The 22,233-nt window shown below is 38.6% G+C and overlaps 2 protein-coding genes across 2 annotated transcripts; one reads left to right on the top strand and one right to left on the bottom strand.

The window, feature by feature from the left end:
• Window positions 1-1,031: 1,031 nt before the first annotated feature.
• Window positions 1,032-5,250, bottom strand: GNGT1 (G protein subunit gamma transducin 1). Its single transcript, XM_041728157.1, has 2 exons — window positions 5,155-5,250; window positions 1,032-1,160 (listed from the first exon to the last, which is right to left on the bottom strand). Exons 1-2 carry the CDS (start codon window positions 5,248-5,250, stop codon window positions 1,032-1,034), a joined length of 225 nt encoding a protein of 74 aa, XP_041584091.1.
• Window positions 5,251-16,934: 11,684 nt separating this feature from the next.
• Window positions 16,935-21,660, top strand: TFPI2 (tissue factor pathway inhibitor 2). Its single transcript, XM_041728155.1, has 5 exons — window positions 16,935-17,354; window positions 17,495-17,680; window positions 18,575-18,754; window positions 20,192-20,362; window positions 20,723-21,660. The coding sequence occupies exons 1-5, from the start codon at window positions 17,078-17,080 to the stop codon at window positions 20,803-20,805; spliced, it is 897 nt and encodes a 298-aa protein (XP_041584089.1). The 5' UTR covers window positions 16,935-17,077; the 3' UTR covers window positions 20,806-21,660.
• Window positions 21,661-22,233: the final 573 nt, after the last annotated feature.

Raw genomic sequence — 22,233 nt, 5'->3', positions numbered from 1 at the left:
ACCCCTATGAAAAAGGGGATAGAACCATTATTATTCCTATCCTACTGTGGAAGAAACTGAGATTTAGAAAGATTAAGTAATTTATTCAAAGTCAGGTAGGCAATAAAATGCTAGAGCCAGAACTCTCTGGCTTCTTATAACCTTGACTCTGGTGCTGGGTAAACCGACTGTGCCCTAAGACCGCAGACCTACTCTTAATCCAGTTGGTATTTCGGTAAAAAGTTACATCATCGGTAACAAGTAAAAATGGTAAGAATGTCGGAAGAGGTCATGTTAAAACCCTCACTGCTGACTGAGGTTTGAGAGAGCAAGGGAAACAGAAAGCAAAACATCCACAATGAAAATCTTCGGAGCACACATTCTGCCAAGGTAGGTCTTCCATGAGTCAAAAGAATAGACTTCCTAATTCTCTGAGTAAGAGAAAGGTTGGAAAAAATATAAGGCTAACCATGACATATCCTGCTGGAATATTAGTAGTGCTGAAAGAGAAGTTAAGAAACATGAACCATTAACTATATGCTGGCAACTGGAATAATACAGACTCATTCATAAAACATAGTAGTTATTGGTTTTTGTTTGTTTGGGTTTTGGTGGGTTTTTTGCTTGTTTTTGAGAGAGTGAGAAAGAGCGCTGGGAAGGGGAAGAGAGAAGGGGACAGAGAAAATCTCAACAGGCTCCATACCCAGCACAGAGCCCAGTGTGGGGTTCAATTTACAACTCTGAGATCTCGACATGAGCCAAAAGTAAGGGTCAGACACTTAACTGACTAAGCCACCCAGCTGCCCCCATAGTAGTTACTCTTAAAGAAAGGGGTCAATCAATATTTATTGTCAATTATGTGTTAAACCCTGTGCTAAATACTTTAAGAAAAAACATAGATTTGTGCATTATCACATCCCAATTTTTATTAAAAGTTTATATTTATAAATTAAAAGGTTATGTACATGCTTAATAGTATTATTATAGATGACCAAAAATTAGTACTGTCATTAAAACTCAAGCTATTCCAAGGAACTTTTTTTTCTTTTTTCTTATGAAATCACACAGCCTCCTTTGAGCTCCTTGAAGGGATTTTTGTCCTCTGGGATACCCTTTACTAGTGGATCTTCCCCAGATCTTTCTTCAACATAATCCCTTACTTCTTCACAACATTTGGAGACCTTAAAAGAAAGGAGAAAGAAATGACACATTTGGTTTAATACAGAATACTATAGCATCCAAGGACGTGTTATAATTTCTGTGATCTTTTTAATCGTGGTTCTGCTTTCCACCAATGCATATGTACTTTCTAGGAGAGAAGAAGAAACAGCTGCTCTTCTTTCTGTCCTCCTAGACATCTTCAGGCAAAGGATAACCATCTGGTCACACTCCAGCTAAAGGCTCTCAGTAGACACAGCCTCCAGCTTCTCTAAAGGAGATCAGAACAGGGATCAGAACATAGCTGGCAACAGAAGTCAACAGTGTCACCAGAGTGAACATTGATGAAATCTTTTTCCTCATTCCAAAAATGTGACCTGTAAGGGTGGAAGGAATGAATAATTTTTGAATTCCAGACTTATCACCACTCCTGAATTCTCAGAAGTATATACATGTAATTTTATTTTAAAGTCTTTTACAATGATTGATCATGACAGTACATTAGAAGTTGAGCTCCAATGGGTCAAGGACCTTTGGCTGATTTGTTCACATGTACCCAGGCATCTAGAAGAGAGACTGTAGTCAGCTGGTGCTCAGTAAACAAGTATTTGTTGAACTACATCATTATTTGTGTTTATAAACTTGCTCCTCAATCATCTGCGCCATTGTAGTAATGACTTCATGAAAAACCAGGCTTTAGTATTTTAATGGACTTAGCCAGAGCTTAAAAGGCCCATGTGCTACTTAACACATGTTTTAGAAAGAATCAAGGTTCTGTAACATACATAAATATAAATGTGTATATACACATAAGAGCAAATAATTCATTTCCTTTAACTTTCAACTTTTCACTTAACTTATGATTCATGACATTGACGTGAAACTAATTCACTTGTGGCAGTCCACTAGGTGACCATTCCATAAGCTATCTAACTGATTTATTGTTTTTTTTAAATAAAATATTTATGCAATTTTTGTATGCAAATTTCCAGGAACATTAAACATAAGATTATAACTCTGCAAATTCACTATCGACATATTAGGAAACATCATTTCTAACTGGAGCAAGGCATTGGTTAGGCGGCTTCTTCATATGATGATACTTGTAGTTTATACACAATTCTGAAATATGCAGTAATTTAGATTCACATTTTTTCCTTCTCAAAATTCAAAATTAAGATTTAGGTTTGCTTTTTTCCCACTTCTCCAAACACCAACTGCTTTGACCCCAACGAGGTGTCAGGAATAGAGGCTTAGTTGCTGTCCTAATTCTACAGTCAGTGAGGGGTGGTTTTGACAATGTCTACCTAGGATCCGAGGCTATACGGAGCAATAAATTACCTAAAATTCTATGTGAGTGTGTGTTCAAAAATTACTTCAGTGAGGCTTATTATAAGTATTTATAGTTTAATATAGGATTACATGGCATGGTGGAAAGCATGGACACTGGATTCAGGGCATCCCCGGTTTGAATGTTGGATCGGCTGTTTATCATCATTTATTAAGAGAGTTCCTCTACAGTTTAGTTACTTTGTCTATGAAAAAGGAAGAACAACACTGGTTGCATTAAGTGCCTATCATACAACAAATGCTAGATCAAATGGTAGCTATTTTTGGCTATTACTACAAAGATTATCTTTAGTCTTTGCCTATTGCATTGACATGCATTCATTGTAAATCTGTCAGCTTTAAAAACTGTATGCAATGAGATGTGTTACTCTGACAGTACTAGTTCCTTAATAGCAAAATAAGTTGAGGCATAGTATGAACTATGATATATATATAAATATATATCAATATTAATTAAAAAGTAATAATAATAGTGGAAAGTACTTGCTACGTCCTAAGTATTGTTCTCTGAGCTTTGTATATATTATTCCATTTATTCCTCCCAATTGCTCTCTGACTTAGATGTTGTTACTATTCCCGTTTTGCAGAATATATCTCAGGTGAGTGTTACACAGGGAGAAAGCTATGAAGTAGAATCTGAACCAGGGATACGGTTCCAGTGTCTACCTGGACCATACTATAAGGACGCTATGCCATCCTGCATCAGAACTATAAGTTCAAGACCTAAAATGTGTATGTGTGTGTGTGTGTGTGTGTGTGTGTGTGTGTGTGTGTGTGTAGTTTTGGCAGTCTGGTATTAAGTTAGTTTGACTTCCAAACGCAAGAAGATTTTGAGTAGCAGGGAAAAGGACCCCCAAACTGATAGGTAGTGATGTATGTGATGTTTACACAGAATAAAAATTCCCAGATAAGCTTGCCACAAATGAATAATAAACATGAATATAATCAAATTGCCTTCAAAACAACAATCCTGAGTAAATAAATAATGAAACAGCATTTGGATTTTTCAAGTCAGGAAGAAAAAAATAACTTTCCTTTATTTATCCCAAAAGCTTATTTTTCCCAAATTATAAAGATAATGATTTTAACTGTTTTGTTATGCGTTCCAAGCTTCCAGTGCTGTGTATATATTTAATTTTATTTTTACATCAAAATGTTTTGCCTGTATGGAAAGAGCAACAGGGAAGTTTGAGACAATCATAAATAGAAAAGAAGCCAAAATTCCAATTATTATTGGGAGTAAGAGTCTTGAGCAAAGTATGAAGATAATACAAATTCCTTTTTTTCTGCTTTGGCTTAATAAAATGATTTTTTGAAAAAATATATGAGATACTCTTATCACTCGTGGAGGAGTTTTTGTTCTACTTACTTTCCTAAAACGAAGAGATCTAAAATACATATCTATGTTTTCCAAGCTTCAGTCACTGTTTGTTTGGAGGAAGCTTATTCCTTTGCCATTTCTCTCCTTTTAATGGCAGAGAACTCTTGGTAACCATTTCCAAGATCTGTTAGATGTTTTTAGGAGGAATGAGGGAGTTCTTGTGCCTGAACTCATTTTTATTTGCAAAGAAGGAATAGAATGTACTCATTCAGACTAGCCATGACAGTGCTGGAGGGGATGAGGTCTTGGCTAAAAGTATTTAAACATCAAAGTATTGCATTAAATAAAGAGAAGCTTATCAGTTTAGAAAAGTAAAAACAAAATGCCTATATGCATTGCTTCATTTTACTGCTTAAAATACAGTCTTGGTGTCATTCTTCATTTCCTTTTTCTTTCTCTCTCTCTCTCTTTTAAGACAACTCCACAAAACTGGAAAAACATTTTTAGTTTAGTGGTCATTAAAAACAAAACAAAACAAAACAAAACAAAACAAAACAAAACAAAACAGGCTAAGGGCTGGATTTGGCCCATGGAAAATAATTTGCCAAACTTCTAGAGTCTAAGTCAAGAGATAATTATATGATTAATTTTCTTAATACCTGATGAATTTTTTACCTGAGCCACTCATTTTTAACTACATTGAGCCTCTCCAGTGAATGGCATGGGGGAGGACAAAACATTTTCCCTCTACTCTTTTAGGCTTTTGGTTGAGACACTGCTGTTAGTAAAAAAGGCAGATTAACAGGAGAAAAAACACATAGAAATTTAATAGCATGTGTACCTCTTGTGTACATAGGAGAGACCCAAGAAAACAAAGTAACTCTCTGAAATGGCCTAAGACACCCCCTTAAACATCATCTCCAGCTGAAGACAAAAGATATTGGGAACTTGGGTGGGGAAAGCCAATTACGGGAGGTTTTCAGGAAAAGTAGTCAGTAAAATTCCACTTATATCAACCATATTTAAGTCTTAGCTTTCTTTAATTATAAGAGGTTCTAAATATTTAGAGTCATTCTTCTCTTCCTGGTACAGAGAGGGAGATACCCTTATAAATGGAGACTTGTCTTATAATTGTAAATATCTCTTACAGAAGGGCAACTTCTACTTAATTTCCAGATATTCTCTAATATTTGCTGTTTCTTAAAAATAATCAGCCTAAAATAATACTTATGTCAAGGAGGTATATGTTGGGGTGGCAAATTCTGCTCCCCTGCAACAGTTTCTGACCTGGTAGTCCTACCATATCTATAGTTTAAAATAAAATTCAAAAGAGAGCAGCAGTTTACCAGCATTCTTTCCAGGGTCACTTCTTTCTTGAGCTGGTCAACTTCCATCTTCAATTTGTCCTTTTCTGTCAAGTCTTCAATATTAATCACTGGCATCTTTTGCCTGCTGAAAAAATAGACAATTCATACACCCAAATTGCTGGGCATGCTTCAGTCAATATTAGCTAACCCTTCCCTCAGCACTTAACTTACTAAGTGAACTGTTTCTTTGCTTTAGCTTTCTATGATAACTGATTTCTTATGAATGGTCTCTGAACAATTCTAGCACTGCACACTAGCCTTGCAACTTTAAAGCTCTTTATAATCTTCACTAATATGATTAAACCAAGCATTTGACTCTAAACACCTGCTAGTTGGTTTGTGGGGAGAGAGGTCAGTTTAGTCAGTATATAATCTTAAACATCCAAAGCCTCTCCTCTTCCTTGCTTTTTTTTTTTTTTTTGCATGGTGTAAAAGTTTGGGTTTCTGACCCTCATCTCCAACACCAAACCCCTCCATCATATGATTTATGCCATTTAAGTTAGTTTGAGGTCATTTTGAGGACTGGCCATTAATCCCCTAAATCGCTAAAGTATTTAATCTGGTATTAACAGAGAACTATACAAAAACTCTCATTGTAAGTTCTCTATAAATAATATATTTTATGAAATATGAACCAATAGAGTGGAGATATAGCAAACAACCTCACTAATCAGAAATAAACTAGCATATTTACTTAGGATGTGTCTCTAAACAATACCTGGAAGTTGTGTATAACTGTCACAATGCATTGGAAAGCAATGATGAGCAAATGTAGCAGGTTAAATGTGACACAGTGGGTCTGGTCTACTGATATACATTGTAAAAGAAAGATTTGCACTCTCAGCAATCTCTTCTTCTTAATTAGATCAATGGGGGAAGATGGTTCAGTAGCTGGTGGTACCCACATGCAATTGTCTGGAAAATATTTCACTGTAGCCAAGTGGCATCACACATATAATCTCTCCTTTTTTGGTCTTCTGTTTTTCTCCTTTGTCTCCCCAGTCCAATTTTTATAATGACATATTTTTATGAAAGTAGACATATTTAAGTCACATGCTATTTCAGCAAACATTACACATTTACCTAAAAATACTCTGCTAATAACTTATCAGAAATTAATGTATTTCCTTGTATTTATATCATACTATCATTTCCAAAACCTTTGAGGAAATATTATTTCCCTTCTCAATCTTATAATGGACTGATATTCTTGGGGAAATAGACATTTTAGTATATATTGTAGTATTGGAGAGCCCATGTGCAGGTGTATCCTTCCTTTCCTTCTCACTGCCTTCAGAACATCTGTAACCATTCACAAGCATATCTACCTTTGCTGATCATTTTTAGTTGTTGACATTATCCTTTGCACAATTTTTCTCCGTCTCAGAAAACTAATTCCACTTGGCAAAGGCTCTGACACTTCAGTGTGTATAAGAATCATGTTAGGAACTTATTAAAATATAAGCACAATCTAAACGTTTTGATCTGGAATAGGGCTTAGAATTTTACTTCTCTGTTTTAGAGACTCCCTACCATGTTATTGCTAATAAAATGATGACTCATTTGCTCTTGCTAGGTGTGTGGCCCTGAATGAAGTTACTTCACTTCTCAGTTTACTAGGAAATAGGAGCAATTTGATTACCTACATTGTAGATTTCTTGAGAGGAATAAAGATTACACAATGGCATGTAGCACAGAACAAGTGTTCAGTACATGTTAGCTGGGTTACTCACTTATTCTGTACCTCTAGACTTTCAAACTGTGCTGCCTTACATGTCACTCGCTGAAAAGCTTTATAAGTGCTCTTAAGGGATACCGTTTGGGCATGATTTGGCTCCTTTAATGTCATGCATAACAGATACTGCTGGTCCCCTGTCTAGATCCCCCTTTCCAGGGTGGGGTATTCATTTCCCCAGCAGCTACATGTATTGGCTTCCAGGGACAAGCTTTCTGCATAGATTTGTTCTTAGCTGATGGGAACCACTTCAACTGGTAATGTCTGGGAGGCTATGCTTTTAGGTGGCCCCTGTGGGTGACCTGTATAGCACATGGCTGGCTGATAATGCCTAATAGTTAATAGCTCAGATCTACCTGCCTTTGGACTGAAAAACCCTGTAATTGAGAACTCTCCAAAGCTCCCTACAGGGTCAGGATAAGCTAGACATCTGAAACCACACCTTTGCTTAACTTCCACTTCATCTTGCTTTCCACCTTCCTTCAGAGATTTCTTGTGAGAGCTCACCCTTGATAAATCACTTGGACAAGGATCCCCGTCTTAGGCTCTGATTCTAAGAAATCTAAGACACAGTGGGTTATAAGGACCTTTATAAGACCACATATATCTTTCATAACTTTTAAGTCCTTACTCCTGCCTATTGTTCAATGCATAAAACAGAATCATGAAGTGTGGATGAAGTCACTTGCAAGTAATAAATATTCGCCTAGGCATAGAAAAAAGTGCAAAGTATCTAACTTTATTAACAAATGATTTCTGAACTCTAAAATTTAATAATATATTAAGTAAAGCACATTTCATTTGGTGGAAGTGAATCTTAGAAGATGTGAGAATGCTTGCCAAATTTGATGTCACAGGACTTGTATGAGAAAATTCAGAGAGTGAGGATCAAAACTCTCACTGCCCTCAAGGATTGCCAGACACACAGAGAAGGGCAGTGAATATTGTCTGCATGGAGTCTAGAGGCTCAGAGTTGCCCTGAAAAGTTTAAAAGAATCCAGATATGGCATAATCTAATTATCCCTTATCCCATTTTACAGATGAGGTAAAGGTGGTGCAGAGAATTGAAGTGACCAAATGATAAAACAGATGGAAACAGAGCTGGGGTTACAACACAGGTGTTTGGGTTTTGGTCTGGAGTATTTCCAGCTCCAGCACACTTCTCTCTGTTACCCTTTTCAAATTAGTGTCAAAGAACAAATTGTTTTCTTTCTATGTAATTCCAAAGTATGAAAAAACCAAAGGGCACGAAGCCACTGTGCCATATTTCTCCTCATACCTGGGCAGCTCAAAGCTTCCAAGTTGAGCCACCTTTCCATGGGAAGTTCTAAGAGGAGCTAGATCATATTACTGGCCCTATTACCAAGCATCCTGACCCCGGCTCCAGCAGAATGTTAAGAGGGGAGGATTGAAGACTCAGACCAACAAGCTAAGGTAGCAATTACAGCTAACTCAAAGGGAAACATACCGCTTTACGTAGAAAATATTTGCCCTTTTACTACTTCCATCTTGCACTACTATCAGAGGAGGTAAGGTCCAAAATTGCAAAGAGAAGAGGATGGGGAGAAAGCATCTCAGAGTTGTACCCCATTCATAGAGCAGTGGTTCTCTGTGGGGGGCAATACTGCCCCCTCCAGGGCCCTTTGAATATATGTCAGGTTATTTATGGTTTTCAGGTTTTTTTAGTGTGGATAAGGGATGTAGGGAAGATAGAACTTTGTAGACTAGCTTAAATGTTTCACTAACTTTTTCCATTGGCTTTCTTGCTAATCTATTCTAGAATTAAAGTGGGCTAGTATGAAGTTCAAAAGGTACCTGCTTTCTGTTTTTACATATTATAGATAAGCATATTTTGAAGTAAGGCAACTTGACAAAATATTTAACTTATAAGGGCTATATTAGGGAAAATTATTGAAATTATTTTTAGAAGTCCTCTGTTTTATACAGAGGATCAATCGCACATTCTTTGAAATAGAAATATTGTTAGTACACTTTAAATATTTTGATTTATAAACATTTAATTTGACATTTTCAGAAACAAATCCACTGTTTTATGCACAATAAATTTGTAATCATACAGCTATAAATTTTCTTATCTTGTACTGTTCTTTTTTATCCTGACATTATACTTGGGACTATAAAAATAGCTAACATTTTATTCATTCATTCAACAAATATTTACTGAGTGCTATTATATGCCAGACACTATGCTAGATGCTTGAGGGTAGAGCATAGAAAAATACAGAAAATGTTGCCCATGAGGAACATACATTCTAATGAGGGAGAAAGACAATAAACAAGATAAAATGTACCACATATTATATTGTGATAAGTGCTAGAGGAGGCATAATAAGTAATTTGTTTATTCCACAGTCACTTATAAGATCCTACTTTCCAAGTCTTTCTCTTAGCACTGGGAAATAGCAGATAAGTTCCCTGCTGTCACAGAGTTTATATAATAGTGAGAGGGTCAGACAAGTAAAACAAAATGAATAAACATAGTGATTTCAAATGACAAATGCTATAGTTTATGATAAGTAATGACTAGGATGTGAAGCAACATCATCTACTGATTGGAGGTAGTGCCAGTGGTACTAAGACTGACATGAAGGAGACAGTGAAGGTCAGGAGATGAGCATTTCGTGTGTGGAGAAGGGCTAAGCAGAGGGAACAGCTCATGCAAAGGACCTGAGGTTGGAACAAATTTGTTGTACTAGAAGAATAGTAAACACAGTATAACGAGTATAGTGAGATCAAGGGAGAGTGATGGGATAAGGTCAGTAAGGGAGACAACAGTCAAATCACACAGAGTCATTCAGAGGAATGGTGAGGAATAAAATGAAGTGCTAATGAAGGGTTTTGATTTATTTTGAAGAATTGAGGTGTTGTGACAGGGCCTGATGGGTTAAAAATACTCTGCTGTGTGGGTTGCAGGGGAACAAAAGTAGAAACTGAGAGTTTATGTAAGAACCTAACATAATGGTCCCTTAAGAGCAGATAGATTTGAACAATATTGGTGGCCATGGGTATAAAGATATTTAGGAAGATTAAATATGTGATTTGGAGGTAGAATTGACAGGACTACTGATGGATTGAGTGATGAAGGGATGGGAGATATCAAGAGTGATTACATAGTTTGGGGCTTGAAAGTCTAAGTAGAAGGGTCATTGACAGAAAGAAGGAGGATTGGAGTATTTGACCAAGACTTTGGTTTAAGACATATATCTGAGATGTCTGTTAGATATCCAAGTAGAGATATGAAGTAGATGTTAAGTGTTTGGAATTCAGAGGTGAGGTCAAGATTATAAACAAATATATTTATATGTGTATGTATATGTGTGTGTGTACATACTTAAAATCACTTAAGAATAAAATATAGTTAGACAAGAGTACTCAAGGTTGAGCTTTGAGTCACCCCACCTTTCATGGACATGCTGAGGAGATTGAGAAAGAATAGTCAACTAAGTAGGGGAAAACCAGAAGAATATGGTAAAGTAAAAACCAAAAGAAAAGCATTTCAAGAATAGGGAAGAATTTGAAATTGTTAAATACTGCTGAGATGGAAAAATGTGGTCCTTGAAGACCACAGAGGCAGCTGCTTTGGGTGTCATATGAATTGAGAGGTCCAGTAAGATGTGGCAACAGGATGAGGTGTCCTTGATGGGAGCACTTTCTGTTCTTCCTCTTCCCAATGTGCAAGTTGAATGGAGTGCAATGTGGAAAAAAAGGGGGGGAGGGGGAGATGAAGAAGTGGAAGGAAGATAGTGAAGACAACACTTCTGATAAGTTTTGCTGGAAAAGCGAGCAGTGAAATAAGGCTCTAACAGGAAAGGGATGGAGAGTCAAATATGAATTTAAAGTTTGAGACAGAAAAAATCAGAGATGGAGCACTCCAAATGGAAACTACTGAAAGAACTGATGTTGCAGAGGAGTGAGAGGGGTGAAGTTCTTGAGAAGGCATGAGGTGAAAGGACACAGAACAGTAGCTATGGAGTTAGTGTCTGATTGGACCAGAGCATGACTTCTATTGCACAGAAGGGAAGAGAATGTCAGAGATCCCACTGATCAGTAGGAACAACTCACACTTCTCTGGCTCATTCAGTATATCTAGTCCATATAGTGTACTCAACTCTCTTCTAATACAGACCTTTTAGTGTGACTCCATTTTTTCCTTGGGTAATAAGAGAGAGAGAGAGAGAGAGAGAGAGAAAACAGTGAAATAGTGAGAGTCTTAGGAGATGTACTGCCCTTTCAAACTGCAACTACAGCCTTCCCCTCCCCCCAAATGGCAGGTTGTCTCTCCTGTGTGATTTAAGATATGAAAGTTTTTCCATGTAAAACTAGAACAAATGAACATATGGAGGGTTTATGACAGACACTTTAGTAAATAATGTATAACTAACATGAGATTTGGGCTCGGTTATAAAAATGACAATATTTGTGTATGAAAGAGTGTCTTTATACTCAAAAGGTCAAGGTCCATTACCTTCTGCTAAATATAACCCTGAAAATAAGGACTTTAGTGATTAACTCTCTCAATCCTCTAATCTGATTATTAACATTGGCAGATGTTTCTCTTAGAGCATTATAGCAATGCATTCAATGTGTTTGTTCTCAATTACATACTTTATATTTGAATAAAAAAGAAATCTGTAATATAGCTGTCCAGGTACTGAACTAAGGTCATGAGCACATGTTATAAATAATTAGCCTGACTTAGGTCCCCACTAATGTGTAAGAAGAAGAAATTTGTACAGTGAGTAAGACCAGTGGATCAGGATTCAGACTGCCTGAGCTAGCTGTGTAGCTTTGGCCAAGTCACACATTCACCTAAAGTTTCAGTGCTCATTTGCAGAGTGGGGAGACTAAGGTATTATATCAGTGGTTACTGTGGGAGATTTAATGAGTTAATGTATGCAAAGTACAATGTAAATTCTCAATAAGCATCAAATTCATTATTACAGTTATTACTATTCCCACATGCTATGCAGGAATTAGAGGCAATTTTCTCGGTCTTCCCCTCTTCCTGACATGCCATTCTCTGGTGGGTTGGTAGCCCAGGCTAGAATTTTGGGCAGGTGGTGAGGCTATACTGTGCCAAAAACATCTTGGATAAAATGGTCCAAAATTTGTCCCAACCTTCTGGGTGCCCTGCATAGTTAAGTATACAGCAATCTGAGTAAGAGAAAAGATGGTCTGACTCTTAAGTAGGCATGGTAATTGAGTGAACACATATCGAGGTAGAAGAGAACAGACATCTCAGATTCTGCATTCCTGCAGAAGGCAATGCTTTACTAGAACCAAAGCAACTTTAAAAACCTACCAAGGCAACTAGCTATTGAAGGAATGAGTCTCTGTGTCCCATAGGCATAGAAGATATGTTAGATATGTTTGTGTAGATTGGTTTTTGTTTTGAATTGAGCTCTTGTTAAAATTTTATTTCCTCCTCCATGATCCCATAAAACCAAGCACATATCTTTAATATCGTACTAAAAACACCACACTGCAACTGGCTTATTTGATGTTCATCTGTCTACCCTACTACGCTGTGAGATCCCTAAATGTATTTATCTTTGTATCCCAAATCCTAGCACAAGGTTTGGCACATATTAAATATTAATTCTGCTTATTTTTAAAATATATGGATGAAAAGATGACCACGGTAAGAGACACATTAATTATCCCATTATCTCATTCCTCCTAAGGAGAACAAGAATAATAATATTAGGCATAGGGAATATCTCATCCTCTTATGTGACCCCACCTTGTTATCCAATGCTCACAGATGCACTGAATATCAGAAAGAGGGCGCACTAGAGCAAACATTTCCTACATGACCCAACTCGCTAGAAGAATGCCTCCGTGGTGGTGAAGGAGTTGCCTAAACTTGAACAAAATCCTTGTGATCCCTAATCTCTCAGAAGAGATTAACTGCCTTTCTTATCAAATGTTAAAGTTCTTGTTAGTGCCAGTTGGATTCACTTCAGATTTTATTTTGACAGGGCCTAAGCTAACAGGCAGCTAGAATTTTATTAAGAAGTTATCAATGTAACTAACTCCTTGTGTGACTGTGTTATATAATATATATCTCCAAGTCACTGGGCTCAATTAATTTTCCTCATTCATTCATGAGCTAAATATGCCACTTCTCTCTAAGGTGTCTGACTTAAATTCATGATCGCTGTCCAAGCATGTGTGGCTCTTAGAAGCTAAAACATCATACTCAAGACTGGGGAATTCAAGGAGTAATGTGTTCCAAGTCAACTTTGTATCCATTTTTTAATTTTTTTTTTAATGAGGCCCAGAGGGGCGTGACGAGAAAGAATAGAAATAAGGATCTGACACATGCACAAGTGCTTCTGAAGTCACTGGGTTTTAATTCTGGTATTTCATGTTCTACTCTCAGGTCTTTGAACAGTAGAAAGAGTCCAGGTATGGGAATGTCAGAAAGAACACAGAGCTGAATATCAGGAACCTGGGTCCTACTCTCAGCTCTGCTGACAACTAAGGTAAGTAAACATGACTAGGTCTCCATTTATAATTCTGTAAATTGAAAATAGTGGAATAGATAATATTTATAGTTCCTGCAACATTTAAATTATAAGAACTCCATGCTTCAGTTAACAGAACTCCAAACTATTTTGAACTTCTATTTTTAGTCACAGTCACTAAAACTATTACTTGGTATAACAATGACAAATCAATCTGGATGACTATTCTTTGCCTCCAGTCTTGTACTTCCTGTGACTTTGGATAAAGGAATTCTTTTCCTTTGCTATGTGGTAACTTTTTGGCTTAGATACTGGTTTCAGGATATAGAACTACTGTGACATCCCTATGGAGGCTGGTTGTAGTGGTCACATGGCTTCGTCCACATGGTCCTCAGGATAAATTCAGTAATTTAAAGTAGTCCCAGAAAATTCAGATTCCCCGTATATTGGAAGATTTCCTTTTCATGGATAGAAAGATACTCAATGTTTTTCAATTAAGAGGAGTAATTTCCTTCCTGATAACCTGGCTTGATAATCTCAAAACTTCTAACTGTCCCCACTTGTTCATTTCTTTTTCCCTGTCTCCGCTCAGTGGTCACAGGGGTGTTAAAGATGTACCCTAGGTGGCATAGAATAAGGGAAGGATATTAACATTTATGGAGTACCTCCGAACATGAATTTCACCCACCACAGAGGGGTGAAAAGCTTGATTTGGGCCCTGTCCCCATTCCCCTTCCCCTCCATGTGTGATCCTGCATCCTGAGCACTTAGGACGGAGGACTCTGCTCTGGCTGAAAGAACCCTAAGCTCATTTCCCCAGAAGAAACCATCATGAAGTTGTATCTGATTGGGTGACACCTTCCTAGGCAGAGAGGTGATCTCTGAGCTCAGCCAAAGAGGAGAGCTGGTGAGAGCAATGCCCGAGGCCAGTTCATGTTGCTGTTTCCTGATTTTCATTGATAGTCCATCTCAAAGTTTTGTGCCAAGGCCCTCAATGGCAATCGGAAGGTGGATAATCTGGCTGCATTCTGTTCCTGTGTGTAAGGAGCTAGAGCCCATCCCTTTGAGCACTTAAGTACTTAGTCCTATAGTCCTCATCAAACACTTATAAAGTACAGTCATTATATCCATTTTACAGATAAGGAAACTGAGGCTCAGAGAAAGAGTTTACATGACTGTCCAAAGGAGCAAGAAATAAAATTCATTTTCTCATTGTGTCATGCAATTTCCCAAAATAACCTGCTCTAATTCAAGAGATTCCTACTTTTCTATGAAGCAAAAGATGATCAGAAAGTACCAGCCCCTGAGAACAAAGGACAGAAGTGACAATAGTCAATGCTGAATGACAAGTCTGAATCAGTCCTTGAATTTATTTAAATCCATATGGGAGATATACTTAATAATCTTCAGAAGAATGAAAATCATATTTGGAAGAATGAAAATTTGAAGTTGAATTAACTTTTATCCTGAAGGTGATACTGGCTGTTTGATAAAACTTTCCCTACCCTATCAATGTTTGGGAAGGTCTAATCTGATTCTTCTATAAGTGTGTCTTTCCAAAACTAGCTGGCTATTTCAGTGGTTGGCGTGCTAGAGCCAGTTCACACTGGCTCCGGTGAACTGCTTGTACCTATCTATTTCCAATTCTGGTAGTTTGAAATAGGCTGTAGTGGGAGTACTGACACCATGGAAGTCAGTAAACTAAACAAATCAGCATGCTCCCTCCTTTTTCCCCCTTCCTGAGAGCTGGTTATTAAACATTTATCCTTACATCTTAGACTGTTGGTCTTAATCATAGATATCTGGTAATCTAACAGCATCAGTAACACTGAATATGTCCAAGCCAGGCTAGTTTTCTTAGAAGTATGATTCTATGTCATGACATCAGTATAACTGAAAACTGGCACAGAGGATATAGTGTGCAAAATGTCCCAGACTATTTTTTTTTGTTGTTGTTGTTTTTGTTCCAGACTATTAACTCACTGTAAGCATAGGGTTTCTCAGAAACTTTCAAGAGAACTCCTGTAAACTCCTTCCGGATCCTCAGGGAGAGCCAGGAATAATTATTCTCCTGAGAATATTACAGAAGAAAAAGAGGAGGAAAGGAAGACACATTCATCAAGAGAACCCATTAAAATGTTCTCCAAAAATATCTTTAATGTTTCATGTGAAATCTGAGCATAGGCAGTTTTTTTTTTTTTTTGTATAAATAAAAAGGTAGAATCAGGCTAAAATGTCAGAGGAGAACTGAACTTTAACAGACACACTAAACATTAGGAAATGTGAAGGAAGGGGTTGATCTGGGATCTTGCATGGCCACTTCTCTTTGGATTTTCATGTTCCAGCTCAAAAAAACATAGCTACAATACTTACATACGGCTGATGGGAGGAAGGGTAAATAAAATGGTATAATCATTTCGGAAAGATGGCAGTTTTTAACATTTATAAATATTTTACCCAAGGGTAATAAAAGCTGTATGTATGCACAAAGCAGCTTTATTCCTAACAGTCCCAAACTAGAACTATCCAGTAATAGGGCATTTGTAATATATTCACATATTGGAAGAATGGATTCAGTATTTAAAAGAAATGAATTTTACAATAATACGGTGTGTCTTAAAAAGTGGAGCAGGGATGCCTGGGTGGCTCAGCAGTTGAGCGTCTGCCTTTGGCTCTGGGTGTGACCCTGGAGTCCCAGGATCGAGACCCACACCCGGCTTTCTGCATGGAGCCTGCTTCTCCCCCTCTGCCTGTGTGTCTACCTCTCTCTCTGTGTCTCTCTGAGTAAATAAGTAAAATCTTAAAAAAAAAAAAAAAAAGTAGTGGAGCAAAAGAAGTAGAAACAATATGTACTTTATTTTTTTTAAAGATTTTATTTATATATTCATGAGAGACAGAGAGAGAGAGAGAGAGAGAGAGAGAGAGAGAGAGAGAGAGAGAGAGGCAAAGACACAGGCAGAGGGAGAAGCAGGCTCCACGCAGGGAGCCGGATGTGGGACTCAATCCCAGGTCTCCAGGATCACGCCCTGGGCTGAAGGCGGCGCTAAACCGCTGAGCCACCCGGCTGCCCCAATATGTTCTTTATTATTCCATTTGGATGAGATTCAAAAACAGCCAGAACTAACCTCTGGCAATCGGAAGCGGTTGCCCCTGCCTGGTATTGGAAGGATGGGCTGGGAAGGGGTATGAGAGAATGTGCTGGGGTGCTGCAAGTGTTCTAATACTTGACTGCAATGGTGCTGTACACTTAATATACATGATGAGTCTTTTATTAAATGTAAATTAAATCTCCACCGAAATAGGCACATATGTATAACTGTAAATAAATACACGCACTTAAATTTCTAATCTAATTAAGGGATCAACTGCAAGGACACAGGCTCCCCGCAGCGCACTGAATTTCACATTTTCTCCCTGCCCTTGGAATACTTGGACGTCCTGCTTTCCAAATGAGGACTCAGGCTTCAGGGTGATGCTGCAAGCTGGAACCTTGTGCAATCACCCCCAGGTCACTTCCCCCTAGCTCGCTGACTTCCCATGCCTGACACAACGCCCCATCCAGTCATCCCCGCCCAGGACAGGAGAAAGTTGGGGAGGCAGGTTCAACCTGGCGGGGAACTCCTCTCCCCCGTTCGCTTCCCAACCCCGGGCTGCGGCGGGTCACAGCCTGTGGGGCATGAATCAGCCTGGCGGGCTCGGCACCGGCACGCCCCGCCCCGTCCGGGGTCGGCGGACGCTCGCCCTACATAAAGCAGGCACCCAGCCCGTCGGCACCCAGGCTGCCCGGAGGCCGGACTCCGTGCACCCTCTTCCCGCCGGCACGTTCCAGGAACGCCCCCCCGGAGGGCCGCGCAGACCCGACCGCATGGACCCCGCTGGCCCCTTCGGGGTGTTGCTGCTGCCGCTGCTGCTGATGGGGACCGCGCTGGGCGACGGCGGTGCGGGCGCGCCAGGTATCGGCCGGGTCGGGGCCGCGGGGGGGCCCCTGCGCCCGCTGCCTGGCCCCGCTCTCCCGGGCCCCCGGGGCGCAGCTGCCTTCCCGGAGCCAGGCGGCCGCCCTTCCGTCCCTCAGGCTCTCCCTCTGGTCCTGCAGGGGGAAACGGCGCGGAGACCTGCCTCCTGCCGCCCGACGTGGGGCCCTGCCGGGCCCTGATCCCCAGTTACTACTACGACAGGTACACGCAGAGCTGCCTCCCCTTCACCTATGGGGGCTGCCGGGGCAACGCCAACAACTTCGAAACTTGGGAGGCCTGCGATGAGGCTTGCAGGAGGATTGAGAGTAAGTCGCGGTGGGCCAGCGCCCGGCTCTTGCGCGGCCCCTTCCGCAGAAGGGCTGCTCCTAAACCCCATTTCCCAGATCCCCTTTTCTACAGTGAGCTTTAGCCTGCATCCTTCCCAGACATTAAGTAAGGCTCACTCATTATTTCCAGAAAGCAATCACAAGTTGACAGGGGCTAAGGAATCTCTCGCCTAAGTGGCCTTTATCATAACTCAGAGGGTCTGTGCAGGTTCAGGGCAAGGGTTCACTGTAGGGCACAGTACTGCAGGGGGCACATAATGTGTTAGGTGCTGCCCAAGTACTTTTCTTTATCATTAGTTCTGAGCTGATGGTTTTTGTGCCTCCTTGAGAGCACCATTTCCTCAGTGCCGATTATCCGTCGTTCTGAAATACTGTCAGCGGATTTTATTGTTAAAGTGTGATTTAGCTTAACCGTCACTTTTCCTTTTGTCCCGATGCCCAAACATATTTTGGGTTAGTAGAGGGATATAGTGGAGATTCATGATCATGGTTTTTATTTCATTTAAATCATATTTACTGTATCTGTTGAGGCCAGTAACAAGACATGAGAGAGACTCTGCCATTCAAGGAGCTAAGCCAAGGGAAAATGTGTATTCCCGTGAGTAAGTTTGATTAACTTCACATGTAGAAAAATGAGAAGACCCTGAGAGAACAGAGAGTTTCCACTGTATCTGGCTGACTCAGGTCTGGAGCCACTATTTAAAAAAGAGCTAAATAACTGGATTAATGAAAAGTCTTTTGGGGATTTACTATCCCAGGACAAAATGTGATACTCTTATCTCCCCAGTTGTTTCTGGAAAATACAGTAGTTTTGAAGTAATACTAAGAAAGCTAATTTTTGACTGACATTGTTTTATGCCCTCCTTTTTCTAGAAGTTCCCAAAATTTGCAGGTTGGAAGTCAATGAGGAGCAGTGTGGAGAGAACAAAGAGGAGTATTTCTTCAATCTAACATCCATGACATGTGAAAAATTCCTATCTGGCGGTTGTCACAGCAATGAGAACAGGTTCCCAGATGAGGCTACTTGTATGAACTTCTGTGCACCAAAGAAAAGTAAGTACTATTTTTTATGGGGCTTCTATTTCATTTCTTTAAGATTTTGGGATGAAAAAAAGTCAATAATTTTATGTGTAATTGACATGGCTTGTGTTCTGGTGATTTCACATATAGGAGGATTCAATCTTAACACTATTGCCCTGTGAGGGAGTGTTATTATTATTATTCCCATGTTACATATGAGAATACAGGCTACCAGAAGTTAATGACTTGCCAAATTCTCAGGGCTGGAAAGTCATAAAGCCACGTATGATTTAAGTTTCTGCTTCCTGTTCTATATGGTTTCTTCAGAGCTATTTCTCATCTACTCAATTTACACACAAAAATTACAGAATTCTGGGGGTGCATGGGTGCCTCAGTCGGTTCAGTATCTGACTCTTGATTTAGGCTCAGCTCATGATCTCCGGGGTCCTGGGATTGAGCTTCAAGGTGGCCTCCATGCCCAGCATGGAGATTGAGATTCTCTTTCTCCCTCTCCCTCTGCCCTCCCCCCTCTGCTTGCTCTCTCTCTTTCTCTCTCAAATAAAAAACAAAATCTTAAAAAAAAAAAAAATCACAGTATTCTGAATGCCATGACCTCAGGTTTGTATGGAATCACTTGTGTACAGATGTAAGATGTGAATCTTGAAAATTTCTCTCTAAAGTTTTTGGTTAGATTTCTACAACTTTTAGTAATTATAAACTGCAGGACAAAGAGATCTCTATTCTTCTCTTTTCTGCTCTGATTTCTTTCCCCACATCCCCACACCCTCAGTCCCTGAAATGATGCGTTACTTGGGCAATATTTTTGCAGAGACACATAATACAGGCATTTTCTCTAGGCATATTAGAGACACATACATCAAGAAATAAGGAAAATCTTAACAAACAAGGAATCTTGCTTTGGCAGCGACTTGAGGAAGCTCTGTATGTACCTCTGTGGTCAACATGCAAAATCCTGAGTTAAGGAGGAGGTGGTTGTTGCTGGTGTTTCCTTAAATTTTTTTTTGTATAAAGGTAAATGTCCTAGTGGCGACTTGGAATTTAGATACATGTATCCTTAACTAATGATGGAAGGAGAGCTGATAAAAACATTGAAAATAAACCTACCAACAAGTTTACTGAAGCATGTCATATACCGACCCTTGATACATCGCCGATTTCTGCCTGACCATATCTGATTTTGGGTTTAATTTCTTTACACATTCGAATGATACAAGGACATAGCTTCAGAAGAAATTGTCTCCAGTTTATAAAAATTTTAGAATCAGCAAACTATGGCATGTAAGCTTTCTTGAGAATCGAGACACACTTTTTAAACGGTTTAGTATGATATTTAGAATTCAGAATGAAGCTTCACTGGGATTAGATTTTCTTCAGTCAGTTCAGTAATCATCACAGTTTATTAATTTTGGTATTTATTGCATTTCTAATTTTATTTTCTTTTTCATAAAGGTCCATCGTTTTGCTACAGTCCAAAAGATGAGGGACTGTGCTCTGCTAATTTGACTCGCTACTATTTTAATCCCAGACATAGAACCTGTGAGGCATTCGCCTATACTGGCTGTGGAGGGAATGACAATAACTTTGTTAGCATGAAGGACTGCAAAAATGTTTGTGTAAAAGGTAGTGGATTTTCTCATATTCCATTTTTAAACTAATTTTATAAATAATTCATAAGCACAATTATATTTTATGTATCCATTTTCCTAATAGCAGATTACCATTTCTAGACTACTTGTACATAAATAGCACTTTAGTACTGAACTGTTTTATTTAATGCTTCTACTGACTAGCTACAACAGACTGTAGCTGTATCCTTGCATTTTAAAGGTAGAAAGTCATTAACTTGAGGGGAGAGTGAGTAAAACTGACTTTCTGAACATTAAAAATTGTTGAGGTGAGTTTGTAAGCATATTGGAAATGTTGATTTAAAGGGAGTCTATAGACTGGAGATATACTTATTTTTATTTTGTTGACTTTAAGCTTTGAAGAAGGAAAGGAATAAGAAGATGACAAAGCTTTCCTTGGTGAATAGAAGGCTGAAAAATTGGAAGAAGCAATCTTAACTTTTTCCCCTATATGTCATCTTGTGAATGCTATCGCCTCTATGATTAGATCTGAAGAATAATATGGCAACATGGGTAAATAAATCATTAATGATTTATTCACCAGTTTTTATTGCTACAGGTTACTTTTTTGTGTATTTTTATACATAACTAGCTGCTATTCAAATGTGAATCTACTATTTTTAATTTACTGTTCACCTATGTTTTATGAAGTTGAATTCTTGCTGTGCATAAAGGTATACAAGCAAATATGACTCACCCAGTTCTTGGGGTTGCTTTTCCTGACTTCAGAAGGTGATAATAACTGAAAAGCATAAGACAATATAATCATGTTCTCTTAACACATGATCATAAAAAGGACCAGCAAACACATTTCATTTTGCATATAAACGGTTGGATTATATTTTAGGTCCAAGGACCTAAAACTTGCAAATTTACCAACACTTTAGAAATAAGTGCTATTATGCAGACATGACTAACTTCTGTTTGTACTGTGTCATTTGGAAGATAATAAACTATATTTTTTGAATAAAAAGTTAGTAAATTTATTAAAACCAGGAATGCTTTATTCTGGGGATAAGATTCTTTTTCTTTATCTACTTTTCCACCCATCTATCCCCACTCACATGTATATATTTGTTTATATATATAGATCTTACATTACTTTGTAAGATATAATAGGTTGGAGACCACTAAAATTGTTAACATTTTTGAGGTGTTCAAGGCATTTGTTTATATTACACCAGAGAGCATGCATGAATTTAATAATATAAATTCCACTACTGAATTATTCTTGATAAAATGATCATTCCAGTTAAATGGTTTTCTTCTCTTTAATAAAAATATTTTTTAAAATTCCTACATTTTCATGGCAAGATTAATATGTTTAAAAGTATGCCTCCAATCTAGCAAAATTTTAAGTGCATTGCCCTTTGCTTAAGCAATCCCTCTTTTCAAAATCTATCCTAAAGGTATGGTGACAAAAATACAAAATGGTATATCCCTGAGGACATTCACTGATATATTATTTGGAACAACTAGAAACAAATCCTCAATAGGGAATTGGTTGAAAATTATCAATAGGAGAATTGGTTGAAGAAATGGATGACAAACGAGCAAAATATCTATATATGGATATCATCTGATCTTCAGAATAGGTTTTTAAAAACAGGGTCTAGGGCAGCTCGGGTGGCTCAGTGGTTTAGCACCACCTTCAGTCCAGGGCATGATCCTGGAGACCCAGGATCAAGTCCCATCTCAGGCTCCCTGCATGGAGCCTGCTTCTCCCTCTGCCTGTGTTTCTGCCTCTCTCTCTCTCTCTCAATCTGTCTCTATGAATAAATAAAATAAAATAAAAAAACAGGGTCTAGAACATGAATAAACACATATCACAAAGGACATAAAGATATTAAAAATAGTTACCTATCG

This window comes from Vulpes lagopus, chromosome 13, assembly GCF_018345385.1.
Source record: "Vulpes lagopus strain Blue_001 chromosome 13, ASM1834538v1, whole genome shotgun sequence".
In the NCBI taxonomy this organism is placed as follows: Eukaryota; Metazoa; Chordata; class Mammalia; order Carnivora; family Canidae; genus Vulpes; species Vulpes lagopus.
Note: the sequence above shows the minus strand (reverse complement) of the source record. Positions and strands in the feature narration are given on the sequence as shown.

What these genes read in the sequence shown, in the direction of transcription:
- GNGT1 (XM_041728157.1), bottom strand. Translation starts at nt 5,250, where the DNA reads ATGCCAGTGATTAATATTGAAGACTTGACAGAAAAGGACAAATTGAAG. An exon ending in TGACCCTGGAAAGAATGCTG is followed by an intron (nt 1,161 to 5,154) that starts GTAAACTGCTGC and finishes CTTTCTTTTAAG; the next exon opens with GTCTCCAAATGTTGTGAAGA.
- TFPI2 (XM_041728155.1), top strand. Translation starts at nt 17,078, where the DNA reads ATGAATCAGCCTGGCGGGCTCGGCACCGGCACGCCCCGCCCCGTCCGG. An exon ending in CGGCGGTGCGGGCGCGCCAG is followed by an intron (nt 17,355 to 17,494) that starts GTATCGGCCGGG and finishes CTGGTCCTGCAG; the next exon opens with GGGGAAACGGCGCGGAGACC. An exon ending in CTTCTGTGCACCAAAGAAAA is followed by an intron (nt 18,755 to 20,191) that starts GTAAGTACTATT and finishes TTTTTCATAAAG; the next exon opens with GTCCATCGTTTTGCTACAGT.